At 31.4% G+C, this 19,452-nt stretch overlaps 1 protein-coding gene across 1 annotated transcript in view; it reads left to right on the top strand.

The window, feature by feature from the left end:
- Mgat4c (MGAT4 family member C) overlaps positions 1-18,568 on the top strand; it is a 259,134-nt gene extending 240,566 nt beyond the window's left edge. The window contains exons 4-6 of the mRNA XM_047550822.1: positions 8,220-8,372; positions 13,420-13,567; positions 16,774-18,568. Coding sequence (XP_047406778.1) covers positions 8,226-8,372; positions 13,420-13,567; positions 16,774-17,915 — 1,437 coding nt within the window. The 5' untranslated portion in view covers positions 8,220-8,225 and the 3' untranslated portion in view covers positions 17,916-18,568. The remainder of the gene's footprint in view (positions 1-8,219; positions 8,373-13,419; positions 13,568-16,773) is intronic.
- Positions 18,569-19,452: the final 884 nt, after the last annotated feature.

Raw genomic sequence — 19,452 nt, 5'->3', positions numbered from 1 at the left:
AATTTGCTTGATAAGATCGTTGGCACTACAATGCTGCAGCAGCTCTGTAAACAAAAAGGACTGGAAGGAAGTACATTGTATAAAAATGAGCTTAATATATCCAATCTAATAATGAAAATATATAGCAATTTTGAATCAGATAAAGTTGTCTTCTCTACAATAATATTATGAATCATCAAATTCTTATTGTGTCTTGATGGTATAAGTGTAAGCAGAATCCAAGGTAATGATAAGCAATGACCTACTGGAAAATAGTGATAATGTTTGGGTTAACTGTTTTTACTAATATTTCTAATAAAGTTTTCACTATCATTTTCTATTTGAATAAATAATTCATAAAATGATGTAATATCAGCAAATAAAAATGCTTTGCTAGATCCATAGAGAAGGAGTTATTTGTTTTTCTTCTATTATCTGGGAAATTTTGTGTAAAATTTGTAACACTTTTTTTCCTTAAAAATATTTTAGAAAATTCATTGGTGAAACTATATGAACATGAGTTTTCTTTTGGAGGTTTATTTTTTTAATACAATTATATATAGAATTAATCTATTTCTTCAGTGGATTTTGATAATTTTGTATTTCAAGGACTTTACCTGTTATTATTGTAATTTTTCAAAATACTCCTTTATTGTTTAATATCTGTAGAATCTTTCGTGATACTTGTTCTTTTTCTTATATTAGTAGTTGTTTCCTCTTCATTTTTTTTAATTTTAACTAATTTGACTAAAAGGTTTTCAATTTTATGGATCTTTTCAAAGGACCAGCATTTGGTTTTATTGTTTGTCTTTGATTTTAACGTTTTTCTTTTTTTCTGCTTACTTTTGGCCTAATTTCCTTTGTTGAAAGCTTACATTGGGATTAGCTTGCAATTGTTTTTCTCATTTATTGGGGAAATGAGAAATTCTGGTAATCCAGATAAATTATCTTGGACATTTCTTCTTCTCTAAGGAAGCATTTAACATTATAAATTTCTCTTCAAGTCCGTGCATTGCCTGGCTCACATGCATTTTATGTGTTTCAATTTTATTTCCTTCAAAATATATTTCTAATATATTCTTTGAAATCTTCTTGGATGCATTAAATGTTCAGTAGTGTGTTCTTTACTTTTCAAAAACTTGGAAATTGTCTACATTTTTCTAATAAACTTCTATTGGTTGTCAGTGAATATACTTCGTATATAATTTCAGTGCCATGCCTTATGGCCCAAATTGTAGAGTCTCGGTGAATGTTCTCCATATAACTGAAAAGAATTTGTTTTCTACTGTTGCTGGGTAGATTGCTCTAAGAAGGTCAATTTGATTAATTTATTTGATAATGTAGGTATCTTCAATATTTACTGATATTCTACTTACATCTTCAGTCAGTTACTGAGTGTTAAATATTGAAATCTCTAGGCCCAATTTTTTATGTATGTCTCCTTCCACTTATTGATTTTTGCTTTGTTTATTTTGAAACTCATGTTTGGTTCTTGCTCATTTACAATAGTTATGTTCCCTTTGACAATTGATACCTTCATCTATTACTAAATGCTTACTGTTGATGTTATTAACATATCAATCCAGCTTTTTTTGATTAATGCTTTCATAGTTTATCTTTTCCTTTTGTTCTGTTATTAACTCATCATGCCTCTTTATTCTTAGAGCAAATTTCCTATAGACAGCCATATAAAGTTACCTATTGTTGTCAAAGAAACTACTCTAAAACTTGAATGGCTTAAAACATGTATTGTCTCACAAGTTTGTGGGTCAGAAATTATGGAGCAATTTGATGGGATGTGTTTTACTCTCTCTTTCTGCTTATTTTTGTATTATTTCCACTGTTGCATCTTCAATAGTTCTTTATATCTGCGCTTCCTTAGTTGTACTTAATACTAGCAAATATATTCATGTTTAGTTATTATTTATGTGTTTTTTGTTTCAAAAGTTTGAGTTTTTTATATCCTTCATTTCTTTATCATTTTCATATTTTACTACACCTTGATCCTAGGGGATTAAGAACATGATAATGATAATAGTTACAATATCCTTTTTTTTTAATTTTAATTCTGCCATTTTCTTTTAATTCTGTCATTTATTTTTCTTTTAATTCTGTCATATGATTTTTTTTTTCTTTGAATGGTTTTATCCTAGCTATGGATCATATATTACATACCTGGTAATTTACATCCCCTGAGTGGGTTATAGATATTTTTAATTTATATTCTTAAGTTCCAAGTATTTTTTTTTTTTTTTTAGCATTGGATTTTCTTTTTTTTTTTAAATATATTTATTTATTTTTTTAATTGTATACAAATGGGATACATGTTGTTTCTCTATTTGTACATAGAGTCAAGGCATACCATTTGTGTAATCATACGTTTACATAGGGCAATGATGTTTATTTTTTTCCCTTCCCCCCCACCCCTCCCACCCCTCTTTTCCCTCTATACAGTCCTTCTTTCCTTCATTCTTACCTCTCTCCTTATCCCTAACCCTAAACCTAACCCTAAACCTAATGCTAACCCCTCCCAACCCCCATTATATGTCCTTATCTGCTTATCAGCGAGATCATTCGTCCTTTAGTTTTTTGAGATTGGCTTATCTCACTTAGCATGATATTCTTCAATTTCGTCCATTTGCCTACAAATGCCATAATTTTATCATTCTTCATTGCAGAGTAATATTCCATTGTATAAATATGCCACAGTTTCTTTATCCATTCATCAACTGAAGGGCATCTAGGTTGGTTCCACAATCTGGCTATGGTGAATTGAGCAGCAATGAACATTGATGTGGCTGTATCTCTGTAGTATGCTGATTTTAAGTCCTTTGGGTATAGGCCAAGGAGTGGGATAGCTGGGTCAAATGGTGTTTCCATTCCAAGCTTTCTGAGGAATCTCCACACTGCTTTCCAGAGTGGCTGCACTAATTTGCAACCCCACCAGCAATGTATGAGTGTTCCTTTTTCACCACATCCTCGCCAACACCTATTGTTGCTTGTATTCTTGATAATCGCCATTCTAATTGGGGTGAGATGAAATCTTAGGGTAGTTTTGATTTGCATTTCCCTTATTACTAGGGATGTTGCACATTTTTTCATATATCTGTTGATTACTTGTACATCTTCTTCTGTGAAGTGTCTGTTCATTTCCTTAGCCCATTTGTTGATTGGATTATTTGTATTCTTCGTGTAGAGTTCTACAAAACCTTTAAAGAAGAGCTCATTCCAATACTTCTCAAACTATTCCATGAAATAGAAAAGGAGGGAACCCTCCCAAACTCGTTCTATGAAGCCAATATCACCCTGATACCTAAACCAGACAGAGACACATCGAGGAAAGAAAATTTCATACCAATATCCTTAATGAACATCGACGCAAAAATTCTCAACAAAATTTTAGCAAATCGCATACAAATATATATTAAAAAGATAGTGCACCACGATCAAGTGGGTTTTATCCCAGGGATGCAAGGTTGGTTCAACATTCGGAAATCAATAAATGTCATTCACCATATCAACAGACTTAAAGTTAAGAATCACATGATTATTTCAATAGATGCAGAAAAAGTATTCGATAAAAAACAGCACCCCTTCATGCTCAAAACACTAGAAAAAATTGGGGTAGTGGGAACATTCCTTAACATTATAAAGGCAATCTACGCTAAGCCCATGGCTAATATCATTCTAAATGGTGAAAAACTGAAAGTGTTCCCCCTAAAAACTGGAACAAGGCAGGGATGCCCTCTTTCACCGCTTCTATTCAACATCGACCTTGAGACTCTAGCCAGAGCAATCAGACAAACCAAAGAAATTAAAGGGATACGAATAGGAAAAGAAGAACTCAAACTATCCCTGTTCGCTGATGACATGATTATATATTTAGAGGAACCTGGAAATTCCACCAGAAAACTTTTAGAACTCATAAGTGAATTCAGTAAAGTAACAGGTTACAAGATCAATGCTCATAAATCCAATGCATTTTTATACATAAGTGATGAATCTTCAGAAAGAGAAATTAGGAAAACTACCCCATTCACAATAGCCTCAAAAAAAATAAAATACTTGGGAATCAATCTCACAAAAGAGGTGAAAGACCTCTACAATGAGAACTACAGAACAGTAAAGAAAGAAATTAAAGAAAACCTTAGAAAATGGAAAGATCTCCCATGTTCCTGGATAGGCAGAATTAATATCGTCAAAATGGCTATACTACCTAAAGTTCTATACAGATTCAATGCAATTCCAATTAAAATCCCAATGATGTACCTCGCAGAAATAGAGCAAGCAATTATGAAATTCATCTGGAAGAATAAAAAACCTAGAATAGCTAAAGCAATCCTCAGTAGCAAGAGCGAAGCAGGGGGTATTGCAATACCAGATCTTCAACTCTACTACAAAGCAATAGTAACAAAAACGGCATGGTATTGGTACCAAAATAGACAGGTAGATCAATGGTACAGAATAGAGGACATGGACACAAACCCAAATAAATACAATTTTCTCATACTAGACAAAGGTTCCAAAAATATGCAATGGAGGAAAGATAGCCTCTTCAACAAATGGTGCTGGGAAAACTGGAAACCATATGCAATAGAATGAAATTAAACCCCTATCTCTCACCCTACACAAAACTCAACTCAAAATGGATCAAGGACCTTGGAATCAGACCAGAGACCCTGCATCTTATAGAAGAAAAAGTAGGTCCAAATCTTCAACTTGTTGGCTTAGGATCAGACTTCCTTAACAGGACTCCCATAGCACAAGAAATAAAAGCAAGAATCAACAACTGGGATAGATTCAAACTAAAAAGCTTTCTCTCAGCAAAGGAAACTATCAGAAATGTGAAGAGAGCCTACAGAGTGGGAGAATATCTTTGCCAACCATATCTCAGATAGAGCGCTAATTTCCAGAATCTATAAAGAACTCAAAAAACTCTACACTAAGAATACAAATAATCCAAGTATTTTTTATAGTTTAAAGAATGCTATAATTTTTTTTTTTTCTACTGAGGATTGAACCCAGGGGAGGTTTACCAGTAATCTACATGCCCAATTCATTTTTAACTTTTTCACGTTTTAAATTTTGAGACTGGTCTTCTTTGTTGCTGACCCCAAACTTAGGATCCTCCTGCCTCAGTCTTTCCAGTCACTAGAGTTACAGGCATGTGCCAACAGCCTGGCAAGAGTGCTGTAATTTCTAGTGACATGGACTTGAGTCTTGCAGGATCATCTGATACTAGCTTTTAAGTTTACATTATAATAGGCCTGAAACAATTAATTCAACCCCAATATTAGGATGAGAAGTATCTGAGGACTCTTCTTAATACCCCACTATTCCCCAGTTCTGTGCAGCTAGCGAACTTGGCTGATAGACACACATCGTGTTGCCAGCTCTGTATAGGCTTCAAGAACTATTGGGACCTGCTGCTTTTCATGGTTCTGTCTCCAGCCTTATGTAATTTCACTACACACTTTACAGGGTTCAGAGTTAAAAAGGTCCTCTGCAGAATTCTGCCTCTTTTGTTTAAGTCTCTCCCATTAAATATCCTGGTCCTCATACTCTAGGTACTATGCTCTCTTCAAACTCTTATCTCCGTCCCAACTCAGCAGGATCTCTAGGTTCTATTTGGATTATTCTCCCTGCGCTGTCTTTTGAAAATTGCCTCCTGGCACTAAACTGGAAAAATCAAGGATCTTCTGTGTTTGTTTTTTTTTTATTTCACGTATAATGCCCTGTGTTGACCGTTGTCCAATATCTGAAAATATTAATCATCAATATGGATAAATATTGTTCTTCATAGAAATGCAGGGTAAAAGGATTATTATTTTCAATTTCCATTTTTGAAAGTCAGAAGACTGGGCAGAGATTACCTTCAATTGGGGCAAATGAAGTTTCCTATTTTTCTTTTCTCTTTTGAGCATTATCACCATTGCATCATGAATTTGTATTTATTCAATATTTTATTGTCAATCATAGTAATATTTTTAGTCATCATTGTTCCCAAATTTTCTCAATGGAAGTCTCTTCAAGCTTGTTTTCTATGTCCTTTAGATACACTCCACTTACCCCAAGAGCATCCTTGCTTTCTGGCATGACAAAAAGTTAACCTAATTTCAGAATTCTTTCCCCTACCTCTTTTCCTTTTCAAAGTAAATTGACAGTTTGTTTGGGATTTTTGTTTATTTGGTTGGTGTGTTCGTTGAATTTTTGCTCTTTGCATTTTAAAGAAATTTTTTTTTAACTTTCCTGGACACAGGTGGTATAAGACAGAATTCTATGTTTTAGATAAAGGAAGGTTTAGATACTTTTATCAGCTTCCATAAATTTTCTTTTATAATCCATTGTTTAATGTATGGTACATATTTTGGTCTGTCTTCTGATACTTTTTCTTGTGCTGATTTGGGCTCCTCAGCCCATTCTGCTTGTCCTGATTGTTAATATTTTTGCTTTTTAAGTTTTTGTTATTGTCTTATAGTTATGCTGAGAGTGTGCACTATGGAAGGTTTATTTGTGCTCTATGTTGCTCTAAGCTCATTTAGGGGGGTTTGGACATTAGAATGTAGGGGCTGCTATAATTCTCTAAGCACTTTAGCGGTTTTTTCTTTGTGAGTTGTAGAATTATATCTTTGAGATTTGTTATAGTTTTGTTCTATTTTGCATTATTGTGGACAAAACTGAAGAATACCCCCCTCAGACTTCTCAGACTGTTTGGAATATCATATATCACTTGATTACTCATATTTTTGTGTACTTGTGTGTGTATGTGCACACATCTCTTTCTCTCTCGCTTTCTCTCTTTCTCTTTATATATATATATATATATATACATATATAATATAATATATATGTATATATTTATATACACACACACACACACACAATTAATGAAACAGAAATGACCCTTAAGAAAAATACGGATGGAGAAAAGAAATAATTGATACTTGTAATATTTCCTTTTCAGAATTCTTCTATTCTTCATGTTCATTAAGCCTTTCTTCCAATTTCTAAATTTTCTACTTTATATGATATTCATAAATTCTTTCTTGATTAGCTCATTGAAGAGATGTTGTCTGCCTGCTGTCTTCTAGGTATAGATCTAAGTATCTAGGGTCTGATCATTTTTACTTCCTGAAGTCCTTCCTATACATAAATACTTCATCCTAAAGATGAACCCTGGTAGATCACATAACACTATTACCAGATTATCTTTCTGTTGATTTTAGACAAAATCAGATTCTACTAACCTGATTGGATTATTACATATTATATTCATGCATTGTATTACAATATTTTACACCATGCAAACTATAAACATTATGTTGAGAATTTTTTAAATGATAATTATCCAGAAAAGTAAATATAATTCCCCTACTCTGTTGATCCTTCATATGTGTTTTTTTAAATCAACAGTCAGTGATTTAATAAATCATTTTTGTAGTCTATCACAAAATTTAGGAATGAAATGGAATAAAATATTAGATTTCCAATAATTCTGTAATGTCATTATGCTTTTGTGAAGTCCATGAATTATTCCCAACAGTCAACCTGCCAATTAGATCAAGCAAAGCAATGTAAATATGCCACTCCAGGATTTATAATGATTTAAGAAGAAACTTTTGAAAAAAAAAATAGAATAATTTTAACTCAGAAGTTCTCCAGTATATATTTGGACCTGTCTCCAACTTTACCTTCTTGTGACTTCTCTTTGTCCAGATTCCCATTGACTGTTTTCGGAGCCTTTTACTCTGAGATACATATTTATAATTTCTTCCACTTTCATTACAATGTAAGATAATAGTTAGATTTTACCTTAATTCTAAATCTTATTGATAACAATTGACATTTTTTTCCTTGTATTTTTTGTTCTGCTTCTCATTGAAGGCCTGTTTTATCTAACATTATTATTGCCAAATTTTATTTTTCCATCAATGATTTTAAGAATTACTTTTTATTTTCAATTATTCTACATCAATATAAATCACTGCACTGACCTTGTTAAGGTATCCGTATCACAATATACAATCCATATGATGACATATGCGAACATTATGCATAAAATTTTAAATGGAATTTTAGTTCAAATATTTGAAGAGTGAGACTCTGTAAAGACCTTATTTCATACTATATGAAATATATTTATTATGTATATGTAAGGGTGTGTGTTTATATATGTATTATATTATGAAATATTTATATCCAAAAGTAAATATTAGTAATTCTCTGCCTCTTTTCTACAGGAGAGAATGTTTAGATTTCATCAGATGAAACATATTTTTCAAATACTGGATAAAATGAGATGCTTGCGAAAACGTTCTACAGTGTCATTCTTGGGAGTTCTTGTCATTTTCCTCCTATTTATGAACTTGTACATTGAAGATAGTTATGTTCTGGTAAGTTATAGAGGTTGATTATTTTTTGTTCAAAATAAAGCCAAAGGCAACCTAGAACTGGTATAATTGTAAGCTAAAACAAATCCTCTGCTGGGCAGGTAGCCTTAGTTTAAGCAAAATTATAAAGTGTATATCCTACCTATAGATTTTTTTCTATAAATCATAAATTTTCAATATTTTATACTTGTTTTACTTATGCAATAATTGCAGTAATTTAATGCAGTATATACTGTGTTTCAAATATATTTATCCAATTACCAAGGAATTATCTATCATCGTGCTGAATTAATAAGGACTGTAATTTGAAATAAATAGAATAAAAAAAATTTGCTTCAAAAATATTATTCCTTACTTTCTCTACTTTTCTTTACTGAAATTTTATTGTCTAGCTAAAAATACCATTTAATTGTGCTATTTTGTTTGAGTAATATTTTGTTATAATATTTTTGTTACTTTGGATTTTGAATAGCTCTAAATGGTCACCATTTTATATATATATGTATATATATATACACACACACACACATATATATATACACACATATATATATACACACACATATATATGTATATATGTATACAAATATATATAAAAAAATCTCAAGTGATGAACATATTATGTGGAAATTATTCAGTGGTTAGAAAGGCACAATAAAAGTCATTATATAAGAGTATACTGATGTGTTTTATGCAAAATATATGAAATAGCTTATTCTGGCTAATTGTGAGAAATCAATTTGTTAATTTTTATTATTTTTACATATAGTTATACATATCACATAATTTCATATCTGATGATAATAATGTCAACCTTGTTATTTATTTAATTTTTTCATCTGAGGTTAGCCTAAGATATCTGCCCTAATTTTTAATTTTTTATATCATATGTTATTTGCATATTTCAGAAAATCAAGACCTTTGCACTCACATGGACTAAATAGCATTCTAACAAGAAATATTATGACAATAAGCACAATTAGCATTCCCAATAAAATGTATTACTATATTAAGCATTATTCATTAACTACTTACTCTTTGCCAGATACCATAAATTTTTTTAGGAATCCACCATAAAATCTTAGTACAGATTCTTCTAATAGGTTATTTGTAAAACATCTCATTTCCTTTAGCTCTGTATTTTTGATAATGAAATTTTGCCAGAATCCTAGATCTTGACATTGGTCAGGTTTTATGCCATCAAGTAAAGATCCTGAATTTTTAGATTCTTCATTCTACTAGACATGATCTGTTCACAATAGTGGAAATCACCAAAGCGTGAAAGGATTTGACTAGACATTGTTTAGGCAAGCATAGGAAAACTTTCCAATGATGTGAATTTTGGAATATTTTTTTAACCTCACTGTCAACTTTATGGGAATATAACAAGGTTTATGTGCTCCATCTATATTTTCTTGACAGAATTTAAGGTGATAAATTAACTACAGATTCTCCTAGTAGCAATTCAGTTTTGTAATAAAAATTTATTGCATTTTTGTCTACTGGTAAAAGTGTATCAAATTTTATAAACTGAGCACATGCTATTGATTGGATATTTATTATGTTTAATGACTTTCTACATTTATAAGAGAATGTCAAGTTCATTTCTAATCTTTCAACAACTCCAGAGGACCATTAATATGGAATGTATACCATATTTTTTTTGTAATAGAATCTCTATAAATTCAAAATTTCATGAGTAAGAAATGATATAATGTTTATCAATGAGAAAAATCAAATGTTATTGCTCTGTTTTGAGAATTTTTACAGTCTGCTGTAAACATTGATTCTAGCTAGCCAGTGCGAAAAATATGATTTAAGGAATAAACTCTTCTACTAAGAGTACTTTTTCAATGAAATTTCTTTGACGATATTAGGTGTATGTTTAGTTATATTTACAAATTAATCCATATGTAGAGAAGAGATTTTTTTCTCAGATTTAAAAATTATTATTAAAAACAAAAAGAAAGATAATTTTTAAATATTTATATTAAGTCAGAAGCAGTGAACAATGAATTAATTGTGATCTTTAAGTATCAGCACTCCCTCCCTTATTATAAATTCAATGGTAGCCTTTTTATTATTTAATTTGACAAATTTATCATATGATTTCTAAGTAAATTTCATTTTGAGCTGGCTTAATAAATATTTGAAACATCCATTGATTAATATTAAATTGCATTATTCTTCTATGGAAAACTACCTATAAAAATAAAATGTGGTTTTTTTTTAACACTTCTTTCCTTTGACCTTTTCATCTGTTTCACTTTTAATAAGCTAGTGTCACCCTCATGATGCTGTAATGATACCATTTCCTAAGCATAGATTTTAGGAGGTCTTTTTATTATCATTACTATATGGGTCTCCTTTTTATTGCTGGAAAATAATTCTTGCAATTCAGAGGAATCAGATGAAGAGTTGTAAGTAGTAAGGTCTCTGGAGCTACTCAGCACAGTCTATGCTACTCTTTTGCTAGAAAATCCATCTGTGGCCTGAAATCCTAGATATATTAACAGTTTAGTGTATTTGCTTATGTTAGAGATATATGACTTTCAGTGGGAAAGGAAGCTAAGTTCGGTGGAAGAGACAAATACCATTACAAGTCAAGCTTAAGTAGAAGAGATGCTGCATGCCCAATCAACTTAGCCTCTTGGCTGTGAGCATCTTTAAAGTAGTCACTAGGGTATATATTTAGTCTGTAGCTAGTCCATTGAATTTCATTCCCATCCAGAAAATGATTGTCATAAAACTTTGTCTTATTACTGAGAAACACACTATAGCGTAGAAACTACAGAAAGAAGGTATCCAGGGACAGCCTGGCTGTTCAGTTAGATGCCTCTGGAAGCAACAAGGAGGCTGACTCAGGTGAAAGTTGCATTATTTATTTATGCCTAAAAGTGTAAAGAAACTTGTTCTTGAGAATTTAATTAAGTGCTTTCATATCAGTTCCATTGCATTTTATATTCTGTTATGTCCTTCAATCAAAATGAATGTATTTCATCTTATCACAGAAAAGGCTGAGATTTTTACACTTTCAGGATAGAATTCTTAAAGCAATATGAAATCCTGCAGTTTCTTTAGAATGTAACATCACATAAGAACAAAATGAAGTGAATTCAGTATTGTGACTACTGTGAATTTTATAGAAATTTCTTCTACATCCTATTGATTATATACAATGTTACATTGCTATTAAAGTACTTGATGCTAAACTGAGTCCACAGATATTTCTTGGACACTCTTAACTTTATTTATTTTAGTCTATAGATTTTCATAGGTTTGCTGATGGAAATGTGCAAATATTTATGTGTAAATAACTTAAAATAATTAGAAATCAATGGATGTTAAGTTGATATAAAGCATTTAGTATCTAAGATTTAATTTCAGGTATTTTGAAAGTGTATAGCTTTTGCAGATGGCAAACATTACAAATCTTGTAAAAGACTTAAGTATTTCCTTTATCCAAATTATCAAGGCAATATAAGATACAGAAATGCAGTATTAAAGATCAAACATAGGTTCACAACATAATTGTATATACAGAGAATATTTTCACAATGAACATTGATTTAATAAGATCCATATAAAAAGATTTTATAAATCTCTAGTCATACTTTATTATTTTTCATTTTTCATTCAAAGAAAATTTCAGTCTGGGCAGACTTAAAATGTGAGCTAATCATCTTTTTCACATTTCAGTTTGAAACAAAGTATTAAATGTTCTAATCAAGGTAAAACTTGTATTTGAGTCTTGTCCAATCTTTTTGAACAAAGGTTTAATTAAAGTTTTATTGACTGCAGACAAGTAATATCTAGACCAAAGTTATTTAATGCATTGACTTTCTCTATTTGATGACTTGCACACAATTGCCCTTACATCCTGTACTGAGTATTAGAAACAGATCCATATAATGACACACCTTACCATAAAGAAAAATTCATCTTAATTAGGTTGCCCCCAAACATATATTAATAAATCATATATACCAGCTGAACAAGTCATTGTCTTGCTAATAATGTATATTCAATAAAGATTGATCAACTGTGGGTTAAATAATCAATATTTACCATTGAACTTTTAACAAAGAAAGGAGAAAATGGAGGCAATTAACGGATAACAGGATATACTTTAAACTGAATTTCAATATTTTCATGCATACATATAAGCTACCTGAAGATTTAATGAAATGAAGTCCTCTAACAAATGTGTAAAAGTGATCTTAAATATTGAAAAACCAGACTTACAGAATACCACGCGAAAACACATGTGCCCACACATGCACAAGCAAACCTATTATCATAAGGACAAGGTCTGAACACAAATCTTTTACTTGGTAAAAATGTATTGTAATTGAGTTTACTTGAGGACAATTAAAAAAAAAGAAACTACCATGTTATGAGAACTTCTGTGGGTTGTTCTCAACAGCTTTCAATACAGTGGGCATATAAGCAACTTAATAAACTCCTCAATAAATTATCCAAAATCCAATGGTTGTGATCACGTTTGCATCTTCCCAGTTATTCCTAAGGTTTTGCAATCATAGAAATTATATGTGGTCTTTAATTTGATATTACTTGAGGAAGAATATTTTGCAGGATGGTATAGAAGACAAGAAAAAGTAAACATAATTTAATATGATTCAAATATAGGGAATTTCATGGGAACTGGCTCAGATGAAACTCTAAAATAGATTACCATTGAATTTTAAGATGCTTGATGATTGTAAAAATTTTGAATTCTCACATGAAGGCATTGAGAATTTTCATGTAGATACTTGCTTATCAAGAGAATACCATTATTAGTGTACATTACAGAGAAGCAAATGAACTGTAATATAAAGAATGGAAGAGAGGAGAGAGGGCCTGAAGCAGAGGCTGTAGGTAGGAAATCAGAAGAGTGATGGAAATCTTCAGCTTATGAGTCTGATGATTGAGATTTATCTAATGTTCTATATTATTGATGGTACCCATATCTTCATGGTGCAAGGAGAAAATTTAATACATGACCATCTACATTATTTATTTTCCTTGCCTCTTCTTTGACTTTTAGGAAGGTGACAAACAGCTCATGAGGGAAACATCCACACATCAACTAAATTCAGAACGCTATGTTCATACTTTCAAGGATTTATCTAATTTCTCAGGGTCCATAAATGTCACCTATCGCTACCTAGCTGCCACACCTTTACAAAGAAAACGTAAGTACTCTTAAACTTTTAAATGAAAGAACACATAAAATACTGTGTGAAAAATGTTTCATTTCATTTGTATAGCAATGAAAGTTTAAGATTTATTAATCTAATATAATTTGATAAGATCTTCAGTGTATCACAATTTGTAAATATTCACTGACCAAATTCCATTAATAATGAAAAACTTTTAAGTTGTGTCTTATTTTTATGTGAGCTTTTTAGCAATCTGCTATAAGATGGTATATGAGAAAGGAAAACTTATTTACTTTAAATTTTTAAAGTTAACTTTAAAAGTTAACTATTTCTGTGTTGTTATATTTAAAAATTTTCATTGTTTAGTTTTATAACTTGCCACCAGTTTTGAATTAACTTTTAAACCAGGAAGTGAGTGGCTTAAGAAAATAACAAATTATTCTTTCATGGCTCTGGAGGCTAGAAGTTGAAATCAGCTTTCTGGAAGATTCATACTCCCTCTGACCATTCTAAGGGAAAATCTGTCATCCTACAAGGCAAGCTGAGGCACGCGTGTGTAAGAACAAAGATGTTTTTGAGTCAATACGAGGATGATCACCTAGGGAGGGGGAAAATTATAGCCTTTTAAAATAAGTGTTCCCTTGAAGCAGAATGAACTGTAATATAAAGAATCTATATTTTAATGATTTTAGTGATAAAAAAAAAACAAAGGAAGAGGTTATAACACATCGATGGTTACTGTTGCATTGGTTGACTATAACAACACAAAATTTTGATTGTCAATCAGTTCCAGATAAGAACTACAATGAGAAAGAAAAAGATTTTCACTGCTTTTATTTATTATCTTTATGAAGTCAGAGAGTCTACAGAAATTTGCCACTCTTGGTCTGAACGACGTGACTATCATTTCTTGCCTCATGTTTCCTGTGCTAAAGAATTCTGTGTGTGACATTTGGAATTATTTCTCAAATCCTCTTTGGTTCTTCCATCTTGTGGTGGCCCCTGGCATTATATTACTTGTGGCGAAATAAATCTAATTCCTGCCTCCATCATCAATGGCCTCCTTCCATTTATCTCTCTGTATCCTCTCCTCTTCTTATAAGGTTAACAGTTACTGAATTCAGGGCACACCCCTAAATCCAAGATTACTTCATCTCAATATTTATAACTAATTATATCTGCACATATCCTTTTTCCCAATGAGGTCACATTCTCAGCTTGTATATAGAAATGAATTCTTGGAGGAAACATTTCCTCTCACTGTAGTATGGGAAAAAAGTGTTTGCAATCAAGAAGTAACATATTATATTTCATAGATTTCAAGTTGTCATCATTTAAAAAAAAACTTATCTGGTGATGTACCATTAATGCATTTAATTAGTGGACCACTGTAAACATAAGCATTATGGATTTTAACTATGACACCATCAATTGTAATACGCAACTGTTCAAATATTTTCATGTGAAAACCACAATTCTTGACATCAATGAAATACAATAACAAAATGAAATTTTAATAGATTACGTGGAGCCCACAAAAAATTTTGTTTCCCTTTTAAAATCTTTTTATGCAAAGGAGTTTGTGATCATCAAGTTGAGGAAATTGGTAAATTAATTTGGGTTTCTTTAGATATTTTTTTCTTTTTGATTCTCCACTTCAAACATCCACTCTTCTTAGACTTCCATTTAACTGCCTAAGACTGACATGATTTTATTACCAACTCCCCTTTTCCATGCTTAATTTACTAATGACTGTTTTCACAAATGCCACCTGCTTTGTACTAAAGAGGCAATATAACACAGAGCATGAGAAGGGGCTGTTGGGGCTAGGGTTGTGTCTTAGTGGTAGAGCACTTGCCTAGCACACATGAGGCCATGGGTTCAATACTCAGCACTACATAAGAACAAAATAAAGGATTGTGTCACCTACAACTAAATATTATAAAAAGAGAAAGAGAGAAAGAAGAGGAGTTGAAGCCTGACATCACACCACTTACTAAGTGTAACTACGCTTTGAATGAGTCGCCTCAACACAGGTCCTGGTTTCCTTTATGTAAAGCACAATGATGGCAATAACTATCCTCTCCCAAAAGACTGTTGTGAACACTAAAGATGCATAAGTAAGTTAAAAAGTGCATAGACTCCTGCCTCTGATGTACAAAATCTTTCACAAGTGTTGGCTATTATTGAATATTAATGAAATGTGTCGACTTAAAGTTTAATGATGGTATCATCAGTATCATCTGAAATATATGCAGTAGAAGTCAGAGTTTTAAGCCCAGCTATTGAAACAAAATGTGTAAGTCTCAATTTCTATAATAAGCTAATAAGAAAGGTTTATCTTGGAAGAGGATTTTTTTAGAATTGTAGAAATCATATCATGCATGTGTCTATGTGAAATCAATGGTGTTGGTGCATAATAACATTTCCTCATTGTCCAAATGGTAGTTCAAAAATTTTATTCACTCTGAGTCATGTGAGAATGAGTTCTTTAAAAAGTAGAAATATTTCAGTAGAAAGCTGTGTAATACTCCTTAGAGGTAAACTGTCCATTCTCAGAGTTTTATTTTATTCCCTAAAAATATTCTGTCTCTACTTCTAGGTTTATAAATGTCTGAATAAAACTTTCTCTTGTCAAAATTTCTATAATTTATGCTTCAAAATAAAAACAATAATGTTTGTGTCTTGAAACAATGTGCCATTCAGTTGAGCACTGATAAGTTTTCCAAATATATCATATGATATTGTTTATTTTCTAATTAGTATGCTATGTAAATTTCAAAATAACATTGTGAAATTCAGTTATGAATTCTTCTAGTGCAAGATAATGGTCTTGATAGGGAAAATCTGTGACATGCCCTGTGAAAAATTTAGACGATTAAAATAATATGTTGCTCTTATTTTTCTTTTCTACTTGAGATTACTTTATGAGTATTGTGAATTCTCTTTTCTTTATGTAGATTTTTGAAAACATAATTTGTGTGTTAGCTAAACATCTCTCTCTCTTCTCTATGGGCACATTTAAGAACAGTAAACTTTAGAACATTTAAAACTTTCTATTGAATTTCATAAACAAATGATCCAAACTGTAGGGCCTATTTATCATTATTCTTAAGATACATTTATTTTCAGTGGAAAATATCAATAAAATACTATAGACAAATATTTCCCCCTCTTTTCATGTTATTCAGAACCCATTTCACATTTAATTTGTCTTCCTTTTGAATTCTTTTGTTTAGGGTATCTTACAATTGGACTTTCATCAGTGAAACGAAAAAAAGGAAACTATTTACTTGAGACAATCAAGTCAATTTTTGAGCAATCCAGTTATGAAGAGCTGAAGGAAATTTCGGTAGTGGTTCATCTGGCAGACTTTAATTCATCCTGGCGTGATGTCATGGTCCAGGATATTACACAAAAGTTTGCCCATCATATCATTGCAGGAAGATTAATGGTTATTCATGCTCCTGAAGAATATTACCCAATCCTGGATGGTCTTAAAAGAAATTACAATGATCCAGAAGATAGAGTCAAATTTCGTTCCAAACAAAATGTAGATTATGCTTTTCTGCTTAATTTTTGTGCCAATACTTCATATTATTATGTAATGCTTGAAGACGATGTCCGATGTTCCAAAAATTTCTTAACTGCCATCAAGAAAGTCATTGCATCCTTAGAAGGAACTTACTGGGTAACCCTTGAATTCTCTAAGCTTGGCTACATTGGTAAACTGTATCATTCTCATGATCTCCCACGTTTGGCACATTTTTTATTAATGTTTTATCAAGAAATGCCTTGTGATTGGCTGTTGACTCATTTTAGGGGTCTGTTGGCTCAGAAAAATGTGATCAGGTTTAAACCATCTCTCTTTCAGCACATGGGTTATTATTCCTCATATAAAGGAACTGAGAATAAACTGAAGGATGATGATTTTGAAGAGGAGTCATTTGACATTCCTGATAACCCCCCTGCAAGTCTGTACACTAACATGAATGTGTTTGAAAATTATGAAGCAAGCAAAGCTTACAGTATTGTTGATGAGTACTTTTGGGGGAAACCACCTTCAACAGGAGATATCTTTCTTATTGTTTTTGAAAATCCAACTATAATTAAAAAAATTAAAGTGAATACTGGAACAGAAGATCGGCAAAATGACATTTTGCATCATGGAGTTCTTGATGTTGGGGAAAAAGTCATGCTTACCAAACAAATAAAGCAATGCGACTCCTACTTAAGACTAGGGGAATTCAAAAATGGAAACTTTGAAATGTCAGAAGTGAATCAAAAAATTCCATTTGATATACACTGTATGAGGATATGTGTTACCAAAACACAAAAGGAGTGGCTGATTATTAGGAGTATTAGCATTTGGACTTCTTAGCCAATTAAATCAGTGTGTTCATTTGCCGAAACAGATCTTTCTGTTTCCTTTTTAGCTAACTTCCTCTTTTGCTACTTTTGTCTTTGGGAAGGAAAACAATGGATGCGTATGTTGAAAGAAAAGTCAATCAGTTTTGATTTACACATTGTCAATACGATTTTATTCTACACATTTGTGTTTATTTTTACTTCTGAAGTTAAATATCATCATGTGGTAGATCTACTTTCATTTATACTTTTAGATGTTCATAGTTTAACAATTTCAATTGTTAAGGAGTGATATGAAAGATATAAAATAAGAAAATTTGTTTATTCAATGGTTATTCTTGAAAAACAGTTGCCAACTGTATGTGCTTATTCAAAAAGTGATCATTTTTGTACCATCAGATAGCTTTTTTATTAAGTATGTCTATAAATATGCAGTTGGCTACAATTATAATCTGGTTTATTTTTCTTATAAATTTAGATTTTCATTTACTTCTGTACATCTGCAGTGAATACTGTCACATAGAAGTGGTGTCTTTACAACATGTTTTTTTCTAAGTAGGGCTATGGAAAAAATTTAAAAATTATCTTTCCCCTGATTATTTATATGAAAGGGAACCTTGTTCATTGTTTAAAACATTTAATTGAACATTTATTATTAATAAATTTTCTGTGGGATAAAGTCTTTTTCTAGTTTCCCTTTTCCAAAATATTTCAAAAGAACAGTTAAACTCAATAACAGAGTTTTCAGATAACATTGGGCACCTGCATTTAATAGGAAAAAAAAAGAGATGGCCAACAGTTCATTCATAAAGACATTTTCAATATATACAGAAAAATTTTGAAACTGATTTTATACTTTTTGTATTAAAATGTAATTTATCATGTACTTTTTTGAGAGTTTAAATGGTTATCTTATACAGGAGAAAAGTAAGAACCATAGAAATTAACTGATAGTTCTATACTTAATGAGATATTTTTTAACAAATCCAGAATGAGTGATCTGCTATTCTGATAACCAGACAATGCTCTTTCCCTTGTATGGAGATCGCACCTCACACAAATCATGCTTTCTCTTCTCTGCTATGTAGGTCTCAAATAATAAGCTATGCCTTCTTGAAATAACTAGCTTAATTGCTCCATAAATCATATTTTTCTGCTGTGGAATAATCTTCATGGGTCCTGATTGATGCTTCTGTGGTATTTGCAACCAAATAGTAAACAAACTTGTCTCAGTTTTTACTGCTACAACCCGACAGTCATGTCTCTACCATTCCCTTCAAACAACTTAGGACATCCTAGTTTATTCTGTAAACCTAATGCTTTCAGCATGATATCCTGAAGTTGTCTCATACTTATTATTTCCTGATGAACAGTAAAGATAAGAGATTCATTATGAAAAGAAATACAGGGTACTTCACATGTGTTTATGGAAAACTTCAAATACAGTTTGTGTAGCCTATATATGTGTATATACATGTGTGCAAATGAAAACTAGACTTGTGATAGTAAGAAGAAATGAGGAAATCTCTCTGTTCTCCCTTCCATCCTGA

The sequence above is a fragment of the Sciurus carolinensis genome, chromosome 4, assembly GCF_902686445.1.
Source record: "Sciurus carolinensis chromosome 4, mSciCar1.2, whole genome shotgun sequence".
NCBI lineage: Eukaryota > Metazoa > Chordata > Mammalia > Rodentia > Sciuridae > Sciurus > Sciurus carolinensis.
Note: the sequence above shows the minus strand (reverse complement) of the source record. Positions and strands in the feature narration are given on the sequence as shown.